This window comes from Aspergillus japonicus (genome assembly GCF_003184785.1).
Source record: "Aspergillus japonicus CBS 114.51 unplaced genomic scaffold BO86scaffold_39, whole genome shotgun sequence".
Lineage (NCBI taxonomy): Eukaryota > Fungi > Ascomycota > Eurotiomycetes > Eurotiales > Aspergillaceae > Aspergillus > Aspergillus japonicus.
In genome coordinates, this window is record NW_020291676.1 from 1,817 (window position 1) to 15,574 (window position 13,758).

General features: G+C 50.8%; 2 protein-coding genes across 2 annotated transcripts; one reads left to right on the top strand and one right to left on the bottom strand.

The window, feature by feature from the left end:
- Positions 1-4,574: 4,574 nt before the first annotated feature.
- BO86DRAFT_420338 (uncharacterized protein) lies at positions 4,575-5,765 on the top strand (the record flags this gene model as incomplete). The annotated part of the gene is made up of 4 exons (XM_025675198.1): positions 4,575-4,744; positions 4,812-5,375; positions 5,424-5,618; positions 5,675-5,765. The coding sequence occupies 4 exons, from the start codon at positions 4,575-4,577 to the stop codon at positions 5,763-5,765; spliced, it is 1,020 nt and encodes a 339-aa protein (XP_025525850.1).
- A 4,870-nt stretch (positions 5,766-10,635) lies between these two features.
- On the bottom strand, positions 10,636-13,374 carry BO86DRAFT_317242 (putative nucleosome remodeling complex ATPase subunit (Snf2h); the record flags this gene model as incomplete). Its single annotated transcript, XM_025668161.1, has 5 exons — positions 10,636-11,025; positions 11,074-12,069; positions 12,120-12,567; positions 12,624-13,154; positions 13,208-13,374. Coding segments are annotated over 5 exons (2,532 nt in total), but the record flags the coding sequence as incomplete, so codon positions are not given.
- Between the last annotated feature and the right edge of the window lie 384 nt (positions 13,375-13,758).

The window sequence follows — 13,758 nt, forward strand, 5'->3', positions numbered from 1 at the left end:
TTCATGGGTCTATAGCCTGTCTTTTCTTTTGGGCTCGTATATCAAGCGCTTTTAATGGTATATTTAGCGGTGTACGCTATTGCTTTTGGGATTGAAATCTGTCGGGCTGAGGTTAGGTTTTGGTTTTGCTGGTGAGTTGCTGGTTTCTATGGTGAGGACTCGGATCATGAGGTTGATATCCTTGTTCCGGAGGGGGTAGATTGTTGCACAGTCACAGTACTGAATCTGTAGAGCTGTCAACCTTGCTCTAAGCGTTGCTGCTAGCTGCAGGTCCGACTCAACCGCCATCCATCCTCCAAGGGAAACAAGAAGGACACTACCAGGACCGAGATCTGGATGCAGATCGCCTTATAGCGGGAAGCATGTTCCCAGTCACACCACCCAACTGCTCTTGAAAGACACAACTAAGAACTTGACAATCGGCCCCTCTGCGATGAATGCCTCAGGCGGCAACAAAGTGGCCCATATCTATAAGAAAACCTTCTAGCTGAGACGACCAGCCCGGTACTCGACAAAAGGCATGTTGTCAACCAACTAACCCCCGGGCACGACCCGACAACTCTTGGTTCCATGTACTGTAACCTCCCAGCCACCCGTGGCCCTCCCTCGGGCCCCATCCGAAGTGCTTAGGAGCCAAGGGTGGAACCCATTTCCGGGGAAAAGTTGATACATCAACTTTTTCCCCACTCGATTCCTGAATGTACTACGGAGTACATAGTGCATACCTTTAAGCCCTTGTAAGCCTAGTAAAAAGATGATCAACGGTCATCACCTAGAGGTAACTACTAGCCTATGCATTCTTCTGCTGCTGTCAAAGTTTCGACTTCGAAGCCCTGATATGAACGATGATGACCTTGGAGTCTGGATTCTACATTACCCTCCTAGTATTGAACAGACTTGCATCCATGCCCCGTGCTTACGGAGACCGACGGACTGCTGTGAAAGTTATCTACAGAGGTAAAGCACTGTACTGTACCTTGCAATGTGTTGTGATGTATGCTGCTTGATGGACCATGTCTACAGTCCTTTCGTGAGTTTGTGACTCCACAGTGGAGATAAGATAATGCAGACCGGCGACCATAGGCTCAATGCATATGGCGAAAGAGTCGAAAGTACTGTACTTCCACTGTACTAAGCCGGGTTGGGTAGGAGGTCCAGCTGCCTGTCTGCCAGGTGGCAGGTGGCAGGTGGCAGGCGGCCCTGTGAAGCGCAATCATTCGTCTTATTCTTGTCTTTTGCTTTTCTACGTAGTATGTTTTATGGTTCCTTTCCCCTTCAGAGTAAGGGACTCCGAGAGGTCGGGTTGGGGACTGGGACTGCCCAGTGGTGGGTTAAGGAAGTTTCATTGTTCTAGTGAAAATGGGGCGAGGGGCAAAAGAGCAGGGATTAGATGGCGATGCTGTGATGGGTGGGGAAACAGCCCCGAGCCACTCAGTGCCCACTGGGAGATGAGGAGGATGCCTGAGCGGTTGTTTTTTCTTGTTAGAGGTGATTGGCTTGGGCGGGTTTGAGGGGATTTCTTTTCTCGGAGATGCGTGGCCAGAGCCCAGGGAGAGGGGACCTAGGGTCTAGGGGCAGGTCAGTGGGGATGGACTATAAACAGCCAGCCAGCAATATCCAGAACGCTTGCCTCCCCTGCATGTGCGGTGTTGTGCTGGGTCCATGGTGGTTGACGGTGGCGAAAACGAAGGGGTTTGCATTTTGCATTTTGCGTTGGGCAGGGAGGAATTAGTTTGCGAACCCGGTGGTGTGGTTGCTGGGTTTCTTTTACGACTCGATCGGGGTTTTTTTTGTAGGATGCTGGGGAGGTTGTTTTGGATGCCTGAGGGCTTGATGATGCTTCCCCGTGAGCAACTTGACTGTTGTGCGTGAGGGAATGAGCGTGTTATGGGATGTTAGGTATTAGGTACATGCTTCGTCTATCATAATCTACGTAGTGATCTCCACGGCCAAGACTTGACAATCACGAGGCAGGAGAGGGAGATAGAACTGTACTTGTGTACTGTACGGAGACACTAACTCCTCATGAGGTGGCAGATTTCTCCGATTTGGAGAAAAAGTGGAGGAGGAAGCAGGGGTGCATTGAACTTAGGTTTCGCTGGGGCAGCTTCATTCTGACAAATTGTTCCATTCCACGGCTTCTTTTTTACCATACCGTACACTCAATTGTTACTTTACTTCTCTTACTGCTGGCTGTTCTGCATGGGACCGTTGCCGTTTTTAATATAAGTTGGACAGTAGCATGGTGGTGCGGTTGAGTGTCGTGCAGCTGCTATGCATGCGCTACTGTCAATTGGGAATGTCGGGGGAGGAGGATGTAATGTACTGTATTGTGACAGGGTATTGATACCTGTTTTGAGACGGAGGTTGTATAGCACCAGAGCCGGAAAGGTTCGGTTATATCGAGCAGAAGAGATTGATATAGTTGGAAGAGGACGTGATCGTGGAGGGTCTTGTTGATATTGGTAGCAATTCCTCTTGTTTTATTTTTGGTTTATCTCGGCATTGGCACGAATTTAATCAATAGATGGAAAAAGGCTGTCACCCGTATAGATTCTACCGTTATAACCAACAAGGTAAGATACACTGCTACGCAGTATACTGATGCATAGTACGGAGAGTACATACATACCTATCATACCACCAAGCCTTGCGCTGATATCATCTTGGCTCAGCAGGTCAGCTTCCAGACTCCTGGGTACAGAACAACAAACAAAGTCTGTTGCACTCAGCCACATCCCAGCGTCCGGGATCTAGAAAAAGCAACAGGCTGTGGTCCCGGCCTTGTTGACGGGCGTGTTGTCTGTCACCACACAAGACAGTCGGAATCGCTAGCAGAGTTCCCCGCCAAGCTTAAGAGGATTAAGGAAAGAGAGCCGGGTTGTCGAGACGGGGGTTTCGGGCAGTGTTACCCGGGTGGGTGTCACGGCATTACTCCGTCTAGCTGTCTAGCGGGCAGGCCTGGATGATTGCCTAGTAGAGTCTAGGGACAGTACGGGAGGAGTTTAGTCTTCTCAGAGGCTAGGCTAGGACCCAAGCGCCCCGTCGCCTCGGTTCGCCCGCCCGCTAGACTAGCCTACTTCTAGTTCAAGGTTGCTGCGCTTGCAGGAGCAGCAACTGAGCAAGACTTCGCTTGGTCTCCATCCCGTACCTTGCTTACATAGTACTGTACTTGCCAGTCTGTCTGTCTGTCTGTCTGTCTGACACTGCAGTCACTGTGTAGTCTGTCTCTCTCCTCCCTTCAGCACGGATCGTGAGTATTTCTTCTAGTGGTCGACACCACTTTCCGATCACAAACTCCAGAGTATGTCATGAATTGCTGAACTTGGAGGATTTGAACGAACACTTTTTGTCCTTCATACTCCATCATGATGAGTCCCTTGCGCGTCTGTTTGCTGCTTCTCATCTGACAATGAATATGACGTCTAGTTGTTGTGTCTCGGCTCGAGTACGTATGAAGAATCACCAGACACCCCATCTGCTGCAAGTCTATACGTAACAGTTCCAGCGCCAAAATATCTGGATAAAATGCTGAAAGATAATTCTAAATTCACATATTCCTTCATAATAGGATGGAAAAATAACCGCAAGCCAGCAACGAATTAGCCATGTGCCACCCATACCCCTACCTACTCCCCGTCTCTTAAGCCTCCTGCCACATTGGCAACTTAACACTTTTTTTACTTTTACGCTTTCGTTACTTGACCTAACTTTTACTTTACATACCTAGCTAGTACTCTTACCCACCCCCCTCTTGCTGCTCCATTTCCCCCCTCCCTGCCAGAAAGGGTTGTTCGGCTTCTATTTATCATTTGGCTTGCGCTGCAGTGACCGTCGTTGCCTGCCTGATTTGTTTATCTCTTTCTCGCTTTTTCTCTTTCCTTTGGCGGCCACCAACTCAATTCATTACTAGCACCCACCCACGGTTCTTTCCCTCCTCCTCACTTTCTTCCCTCTCTACTACAACTCTACAACTACTTGCTCTTTCAGCCCACCACCACCAGCACCACAAAACAAAACAATCCCCTCCCACGTCACATCTCGCGCCCTTTCTAATCCCTCCCGTGGCTTTTCGTACGCCTCGACCACGCCCGATCCACACGATCTGACCGCCCTTCAGCCAATCAGTCGTGGGTTTCGGCTGCGACCCTACCAAGAGCTCACCGTCTTGCCGGGTGTCCCAAGTCTACGGTTTCGGGTCACGCCCGTGCGACCTGCCAATACTTAATCGTGGTTCCCGCTTTGTCTGTTCTGTTTGGCACCCACTCGGTTCGATCAACAACATCCACCCCCCTTCCACCTCCACCCTCCACCCTCCACCCTCCACCCCTGGTCCCGGTCGCCCAACAACCACTTTATTATACTCGGATCGATCATCTCAAACCCGCCTGTCCCGATTCCACACCCCGACTGTCCAGCGCTAGAATATGAATAGAACTTATTGAATCGAGGCGTGCCGCAGAGATTGAGTTCTCTTATACTGCAAGGAAAACGAAAACTTCCCCAATATCACCGACTTGATTCACCACAATAATAGCCAGTCCCGTCCTCAGAAGACTGTGCGCCCTCTCGACATGTCGACACACCAGGGTTCCGACCTGTTCAGCGAAGGAAAGCATGAGGGGTTCTCCAAATATGTTAAACGCATAAGAACCGCAATGAGGAGAACCTCTACCATCAAGACATTTCCGGCGCCCGGTATACAGGGGGCTACCGAGGTACCCGTCTCCAGTCAGAACACTACGTAAGTTCGACCTCTCTCTTTCCCCATTGCCATTGTCCACATTGCCGTAATACTTACTTTAGGTCAGCCTGACAGTTACTCCTCGCCCACCTGCCACCAGTGTGGCCCCCAATGCGACGGTGCTTTCCAACTGGGGAGCCATCCAAGAACAGAAGGCGCGCGCATTGTTCGCAAAGTATGGATTAGCCGTCGAGCCGGGAGAATGGAAGGCGCCTAGCGATATGACCGTGCAGCGAGTGGTCAGACCGATCCGTATGCGAGTCCGCCGTACCTGCCACCGCTGCCAGACCATTTTTGGACCCAACAAAGCTTGCGTCAATTGTCAACATGTTCGCTGCACAAGCTGTCCGCGGGACCCCATTGCGAAGCCCGACGACAAACAGGCACAGACCGAAGCTGCACTTCAAACCCTCCTGTCGCAGAAAACGCCTGAGATTGCCCCGGCGCCGCGCCAATTCAGAGAACCTCGCTTGACCCTACCCTCACGTACCGGTGGCCAGGATTTGGTCCATAACCCACCTCGCCAGAGGATCCGGCGAACCTGCCATCGCTGCAACACCGTTTTCGCCGCAGATGCTATGGAATGCAATACCTGCCAACACATTCGCTGTACCCTGTGCCCTCGCGAACCGTACGTTGTGCTATCTCCGCTCGTCGAGGCTATGCTAACAAGCTGTAGGGCGAAGCTTAACAAATACCCGAATGGGTATCCCGGAGACGCCGAGCCTCCCTCGGAACTACCTGCACGGACATGGAAGAAGCCCCGGCAACGGGTTCGATACTTTTGTCACCGCTGCAACAACGTACTCCAGTCGCGAGAAACCATCTGCTCCCATTGCGGGCAAGAGAAATGTGACGAGACCATACGAGACCCGTAAGTTACTGAAGCTGTTGGTTATAAGCAAGCACGTGTTGATAAATCCATTGCAGGAAACGCAAAGAAAGGCCAAAACCCGACCCTGAGATATCGAAACGAGTCGAAGAGCGATTGGCGCATGTGAAGATAGTGAGCATGGGATAAATGGAACACTGAAACGACTCATTGTCAATTCATCTCACGATCTACGGCCCTAGTAAAATGCTCAACAAGTTCTCTCTTTTTCCCTCGCCAGAGGCCGTTCACCCATACGGCTGGCCTTTTCCCGGAAGCCTCACTTATTCTTTGAGCCTGGATAGCATGAGAATAGAGCCCAGACGAATAGCCCCGGGGAGAGTTTGGTGGGGGCACAGTAGGTCTGGTCCTGGACGGCTGAATTGGTACATGTGATTGCGTACGCTTTAAGGACTGCAGATGTTTGCATCTTGAAGCCTCAATCATTCTTAATAACATGAAGCCCCGGGAGTAATATCTCGCTGTGCAAGGCCGGTGGATATGCGCTTACGATGGTAATTCTTCAGCGAAGAACCAAACCCAGCGTTACATCGCCGGACTTGCTACGAAATTAGGTCCTTGCAATTTCCCTCCTTAGGATACCATTTTTGGCCGAGGCATTACATTTTTCTAGAGCGGAATTTATTTCTGAAGGTTCGAATGGCGAGTCAGGTGTGATCCGCAATAGAGAATGTACAGGTTGGAGCGTTAGCCGAAGCAGGACTAGAGTGATGGAGTGACGGAGGGTCTAACCACAACCGCGGGCTGCTGCAATCAAACCTAAATAGAGTGTGTGCCACTGTGATGATTGACAGGACCCGCAATGGTGTTGAAGATGGAAGACCTCGAGCCAATGATTGCGCAGGGCTGGACGAAACTGCATCTGTCCTTGGATGTAATCTAAATCATATATTGAGGCCACCCAGTCTAGAATCGGGGGAGACGCTGAGTAATGATTAGAGAGGGCTCCACTGGGCCCCGCTGGGTTGGATTCAGTTCCCGGCGATTTGGTGTCGTCCCATGCCTTGGTCAGGGGGGAAGGGGGTGCGTGATAAAAGTGATTCTAAAGCTAGAGCTACGTATCGTAATCGAGTGATCTCGAAACTGCGTAGTGATCATGCAGCCGTGTGCCAGTAGATCTGTACAGTTCATAGACCTCCCAGGGAGGGTATATTCAACCTGATAAGTCTGTATTATAAGTCCCGAATCTTCCGAAACCACCTGGTGCAGGCAGATAGAAATCATGCAACCAGATCCTGTCACGGCCCTGGACAGATAATCCCTTCCATTATAGCCTTCCAGAAGAGAAAACAGTACGGAGAGTGATTTTCTACCCAGCTAACTTACCTCCCTAATCCTTCAATCCCCCCGAAACCCATCCAAACCTCGGTCCACCGATTCTCCAACATGTTTCCCATCAGAGACATCGACCATCATATCAACTGAGATAATAATATATTTTTAAGCCAGCCAGATGAAGAAAAAAAAGTCAAATCCCCGACAAAACTCCGCCAACGTCCCTGCACTCGGCCGGAACGGGGGGGTTTGAACCGGGGGGTTGAAGAACGGTAGACTAAGGTAAGCTAGACTAGTTAGACTTAGAACCCAACCCAACCCGCCGGCGGCGTGCACGGATCAGTCTCTTTTTATGGATTTGATTTGATGGATAGGTAGTACTTGATTGAATTGGCACCGGGGGGATGCAGAATGTCATCTTGGGGGTTCTCCGTCACTTTGGAGATTGGGGTACTACGCTGCTGCTGCTGCTGCTGCTGGTGGTGGTGGTGATTACGGGGTAGGGAACTGCTATTTGCCTGCTTCCTGCTTTTCTTTGGATGGTTTTGCACTGTAAAGTGGAGGGTAGGGTAGGGTAGGGTAGGTTGCGTGCGCCCTGCCAACGCATTTGCGCCACGTTCGGTCGGGGGAAGGGGAGGGGGGTTGTCTGTGTTGGGATTTGTGTTTGAGGTATTTAGATTTAGGGTAGTTACTCTGTATACCGATATATTTATTCAGTACAGATGACGGTATCGAGACCTAGGCGTTATCCATTATTATCGGTATTATTCAGTCCTCGGCTGAGACCATCGCCTACCTGTACAGGGGTTGACGTCGACCCTCTTGGCGAGTTGAGAACTACATCACCATCACCATCATCATCACCATCATCATCCATCCTGAACAGGAATTCAGGTATGCAGGAATTAGGGCCTAAGGTAGTACAATACAATACATGTACTCTGCAACTGAATAAAACCCGTGGCATCGAAGATCATCCATTCTTACCTTGCGCTGTGGTAAATGATCACCTGTAGTGTGGATACCGAAACCGGGTTCCCCGCGTCTGACGTGCCAAGATCTCAATGGGGTATGAGGTATGAGGTATGGCAGCAGTGCCGGGCACCTCATGCCACTTGCACTCAGTTACAGCAGAGTATGGTACTTGTGCGTACTGAGTATGTAGACAGGGTTGGTTGAGGGGGTCCGGTAGTTGGGTTAGCGCGAGGGACGGTGAGTTTGTCTTGTGGCGTTGTCGTTGATGTCTGCTGTCTGCTATACGGGTGGTGAAACGCGGTTTTGGTTGCGAGGTTAGACCCTTTGGGTGGTGAGTGCCCTGGTCCTTGGGATTAGGGTGGATGGCTGTTTTCTCGGGGTGGTGTTTGTGTTGGAGGCGATGTACTAGGTGTTTAGATACTCGTAGACTGGCGGGCTAGTCGACTGACGGGTGACCACACGTCAGTAGCTGACGGTTTCTTCTGGTGGGCTGCAATTGGGGTCTATATTTGGGTCTCTGATGAAATCCTGAAATTTAAAGTTCTCTTCTGTCCCGGGTCTGCTGCTTGGAACCGGAGGGCAAACGCATGTGGCTCGGAGATGTCGGTTCCTGGTAATTATTCTCCGATGGATGGGGATACCAAGAAAACTTTTCGCTGATTGAGTGGTGACACTTGGGCCACATAGATAATTTTAGATGTATAGGTAAATTGCTTGGGCGGTAGATGTAGACTCCAAGGTAGTTTGTGCTTTGTCCTGTAGTCCTCGAATCAGCTCACCCAAACTCACTAGAGGACCGTATGGTCAATATCACCCAGGGCTTGATACTATGTCTCGTTGGGTTGCCCACCGCTACATCTAAGGAGAACAAGTACGCCAAACAATAAACAGTGTCCGATTCAGTAATATCTCCCGCGTAGACCCAAGCTTCCAAACTACATCAGCAGTGACAGCCCGCCGGGTCGGTCTCCCGACGGTTCGTATCCAGCCAAAGCTTAACGGGTGCGAATTGGCGACAGTGGCGTCTGTGGAACCTGGATCCCGGAGTGCTGCCTGCTCGAATCCTGCCGCTCCATTGGGCTGGTAGCAAAGGGGTCGGTCGTGTCCGGGTGGAGCAAGTTGGACTCGAAGACGGGAACGGAGTAGGAGTAGGAGCAGGATTCTGAAGACAGGGTGAGAGCGAGACCAAGGACAAGTGGCGTGTCGCATTGCGGTGTTGCCCGGGCCATAGAGTTGTGTAACCTCTGGTTTCTTGAAGGATTCTTTTGCCCCATGTATGAAGAGTTTGTTACTGGGGTCTTTCGGTCATGGATGTTGAATGATTAGAGGTAGTTTATTGGCTGAGACCTGTCTTAGAACTGGGAGATAGCAGTAACCCTGCTGGTGATCATACTTGGGCAGTATCTGAAATCCATCACAGTGTCTAAGAGATGGCACATATGGCAGTGCAGCTTCACTAGATTTTTATCGTGCCAGGCTGTATCCTTCTGATCGGTCCGATCCGTGGATGACCCGCGGGACTGGCGATGGATGCACTACCAAGGATCTTCGCGTGAAGTTCGCGAGATCATGCATTGGCTATGAGGACATCAGGTCGGAGGTTTGCTGGTTTTCTAGGCTTGCAGTCTGGAGTGCGCTCAATTAGTGGGAAGTATACGTCTGAGTTAGATGAGGTTTGCTTTTCCTTCCATGCCTTCTCGACGCGGGCTCGTTGAACCGGATATATCGGTATTAATTCGGTAATACGTCCAACTTAGATGGCCGTTATATCCAAGCAAATGAAGTCAATATGTGTCAAGTCGAACAAGGCAGGAGTTGGATGCCCAACCAAGGTTTGAATTGCGCAATGAGAGAGGAGCATCTACTGTCGAAGACATGGTAAGACCCGGTATACAAAGGTAACATTCCAAGTCGGATTGACACCAGACCCGAACCAGACCAACCGATCATAACTCGATACAACCCCTGTCAATACGTGAGAAACCCGATGCAGGATGAGGAAAGACCCCCCGTTCTTCCCTCACCGCTTCCCCAGGGGATAACCACTACCGGACTCTTCCTCCACTGCCTCCACTCTACACACTCCCTGCATCACGTATCCCCGAGCACTGCCTTCGAAAAAAAGAAATATGACTGCTCCATTCTCCGTCCCAGCAGATTGGCACCGAATGAGAGCCATCCCTGCACCTGCTGCTCTTCCTGCCGCATGATTCATGCAGCGGTTGTTGCCTTGCTTACCCAAGAACCAGCGGTCTCCAATTACCTCGACTAGGGGCGGGTGTATGCAAGCCCTGATCATACTCGCCCCTCTGGTGATCCTGTTTTCGAGCAAACAAACCTGCAGACCCTTGGGGCGTCGACACGGTACACTCCCGACCGGGGTGTGCTCGAGTGCTGAATGGAACATGCCCCCAATGGCATGGACTTTGCTGGAACTGGAGGCGCCACATGTTCCCTCTAGCGCCCTGCGTGTCGCGCCATATTACCCGGATGGTATGGTTGCAGCTCGTATATCTTACGGGGCAATCAACCCCAGTGAAATTTCCGGTTCGTACCGTCTGGTGGTAGGTCGTACGGTGACCGTGCGTTCAGTACCTGGTTTCGTTACTGACAGGGAGTCCTAGTTGACATGTTCGTGTATTTTCCTATGATACACTAAAGCTCCTTGTACAAAACGCCATGATTCCATGCAATCTATCCAGTCAGAATCGCTTGCTTGATATTAGTGTCTCCCAGAGACAACTCCCAGTCATTCTCCCCATTTCAAGCGCTTTGCAATCACTTCATCAACTTCATCGCAAGACCGCTTGCAACCGCCAATACAGTTGGGGCAGCGAACGTAGAAATAAGAGTGTGGGTGGTATCCAAGGCTCTCCAAGGCATGATTCCTCCCAATGAATTCGGTTTTCCCCCAATCGAGACAATCTTCGCAGAATGCGAGCGGACACCTCGCACAACAGAACAAGAGCCCACCGGCCTCCGATGCCCGGCTCGCGCAACCCGAGCAAACATGATGGGGGCAACTGAATCGAGCCTCGTTCGTGTGCGACTTCATCGAGTCCGGCAGACATTCCCAGTGATATGCTCGAGGACAGGTCTGGCAATCCAGAGGTTCGAACCTCTTACAGATCCCACACGTCTACTTCCGTCAGCCAGGTCTTCAAACCGGGATAGCCATTATACTCACGATCTCGTTTACCATCGACTTCAGGGTTCCCATTCCTGGTGATTTTGGCGTGGTCGGAGACGCGATATGCATGCGCAGATTCTCCTTGGTGACGTCGAAACCCTCAATAGTGATGACCCGGCCTTTGCCAATTCGACGTTCTGCGCGGGCGAAACAGCGTGCGTCGTCTGGAAATGCCTGGGATCTAGACAATTTCTCAACCTTCCGCCCATTAAAGATGTTCGTGCGCACCCGCTCCGACACTTCCCACCAGGAAGAGGTATTCGCGAGATCCTGGCCCGTGTTCGAGTTGATGGTGCATCTGTCAATTAGAGATTCAAAACTCCACGATCTCATATCTGCCAAGTTATTCTCTTGAAGACCTTCACATGAGATTAGCCGCATTGGAGGCGTTTCGTCAATCCCGGTCAGGGTATAGTCATGACCGTTTCCAGCTTCGAATATGCGCTCCTCCTCAATGATCTTCGATGAGAGATATGACTTCTTGAGCAGGCGACGGCTCATCTGCTCTTCCAATGTGCCCTTAGAGATAAGCCTGAAGATTCTAACTGGTTGAGTCTGGCCTATACGGTGCACGCGAGATTCAGCTTGTCTCATCACTTGTGGATTCCAGTCTTCGTCCAAAAAGATGACCACTGAAGATCCAACCATATTTAACCCTTCACCGCCGGCCCGAATCGATACAAGGAAGACCATGAACTGGGGAAGGTTGTTGAAGAGATGAACGCAGAGCCTGCGCCAAGCTCGAGAAGTGCTTCCATCAAGCCTGACATATTCGAAGAAACCGCGTCTCTGCAGGGTTTCCAAGAGCTCCTCACAAAGGTCAAGAGCCTTGACGAAACATGAGAAGATGACGACCTTCTTATTTTCGGTGAAGACGAACTGGTGGACCAACTTGCTCAAGGCAAGAAGCTTTCCTGAGCACGAAAGGAGGGAGCTAACAGAGTCATCTGAAGTCTCTGGGCTGTTGTTCAATAACCAAGGATGAATGGAACACTTCAGACGTGAGCACACTGCATTGCTGGAATGATGCAACCAATGCTTACCTTTCGCAGTTCCATGAGAATGTTATCCGAAATCTTCCATTTTCGCTTGCCCGCTGGCTTATTAGGATCGAGATTCAACCTGTCGATAGGCCAGCCTTCACTGTCTGTATCCAACGTCGATGACAGCTGCGAGACTTCACCCAGTGCTCCGTCTAGTCCTGTCAGCACTTTCATATACAGGGAGTGTTGTAGCTTCGAAAGCGGCACAGCGAGTGTGACAACTTGCTTAGGAGGCAAATTTATCCCGACTTGAGGGGAGTCTTTCAGACGTCGCAACATGATGAGGTTGAGAAATTTCTTGATGTGATTCGAGAAGGCAGCATCGAATTTGCCTTCGTTCAGAGAGAATGCGTCCTTGAACAGCTTAGCCGACGACGGTGTGAAGACCTCGGGAAAAAGCCAGTGCAACAGCGACCACACTTCGCCCAAGTTGTTTTGAATCGGAGTACTGAAAACCAGGTCAGGTGAGCATGTGAAGGGGAAGAAAAGGACAGCGTCACTTACCCTGTGAGTATAAGCTTGTATTCGGCACGAAGCTTGCCCATGGCCTGCGCCCGCTTTGAGGTGCTGTCTTTGATCCGATGGCCTTCGTCAAGTACAACATACTTCCAGATTGCCACCTTTCGGAACCACAGGATGTCCGTCATCAATGTCTCGTAGCAGGTGATTAACACTGTGCTTCTGACATCCTCTTTGAAGCAGCCCTCCTTGCCTTGCTTCTTCGAAAACAGTTTCTTTACCATGGCTCGCTGATCGCGACTGCCATGAAACTTGACGGGAGTGAGGTTCGGAGTCCACTTTGTGATTTCCGTGATCCAAGTGTCCAAGACGCTCAGAGGGCAAACGACCAGAAATGGCGCAGGATTGATGCAAGATGATTGTTCACTCTCTGTGACATGTTCGAAGAGCGTCAATGTCTGCAAAGTTTTTCCGAGTCCCATCTCGTCGCCTAGAATGCCACCCATTCCATTTCGTCGAAGGTACGTGAGAAAGGAGAGGCCATCGAGCTGGTACGGTTTCAAGGTTGCCCGCAACCTGCAAGGTTAATCAAGGTGTGCAAGTTCCTGGGCTTATGGGTCTTCACTTACCCTTTTGGTTGATATGTGAGACTTTGCTGCGGCTCGATTGTTGACTGCCCCTGAAGTTCGGAGTTCCTCAGCACGTCGGGAACATTGTCTAGGAGGGGAAGGATGAGGTCTCTCTTTGTTCGAAGGAAGTTATTTCGACGTCTTTTGATGTCGTCGATGACGTTCTTGGGTGTGATCTCTGGACTGAATGTCCTCTCTTTGGTACGAAATGGGAGATTGACGTGAAGGTTCCGGAACCGCCCGGTGTATGGCGAGAGCGGGGATGATTCTCGTTCTGACGGGGTCAGTTAGCTCAGCGATTGCTTGGTATGGCATGAAGGTAGTCTGTCATACCGAGGTATCGAGGTTTTAGGGGCTGTGGGCTGCTAGTACTGGGTGGAGAGGTAGGGGGAGTCGAAATGCCTGATCTTGGAGTGCTGAGAGGTGTCTGAAAGCCATCCGAGTCGAAGAGATTGTCCATATCGATGTGAGGGGGGTGGTAGGCCATCTTGATGAAGCTAGGCAACAGGGTGATTCTTTGGTGATAGGGATAGAGTGAGGAACTGTTGCTC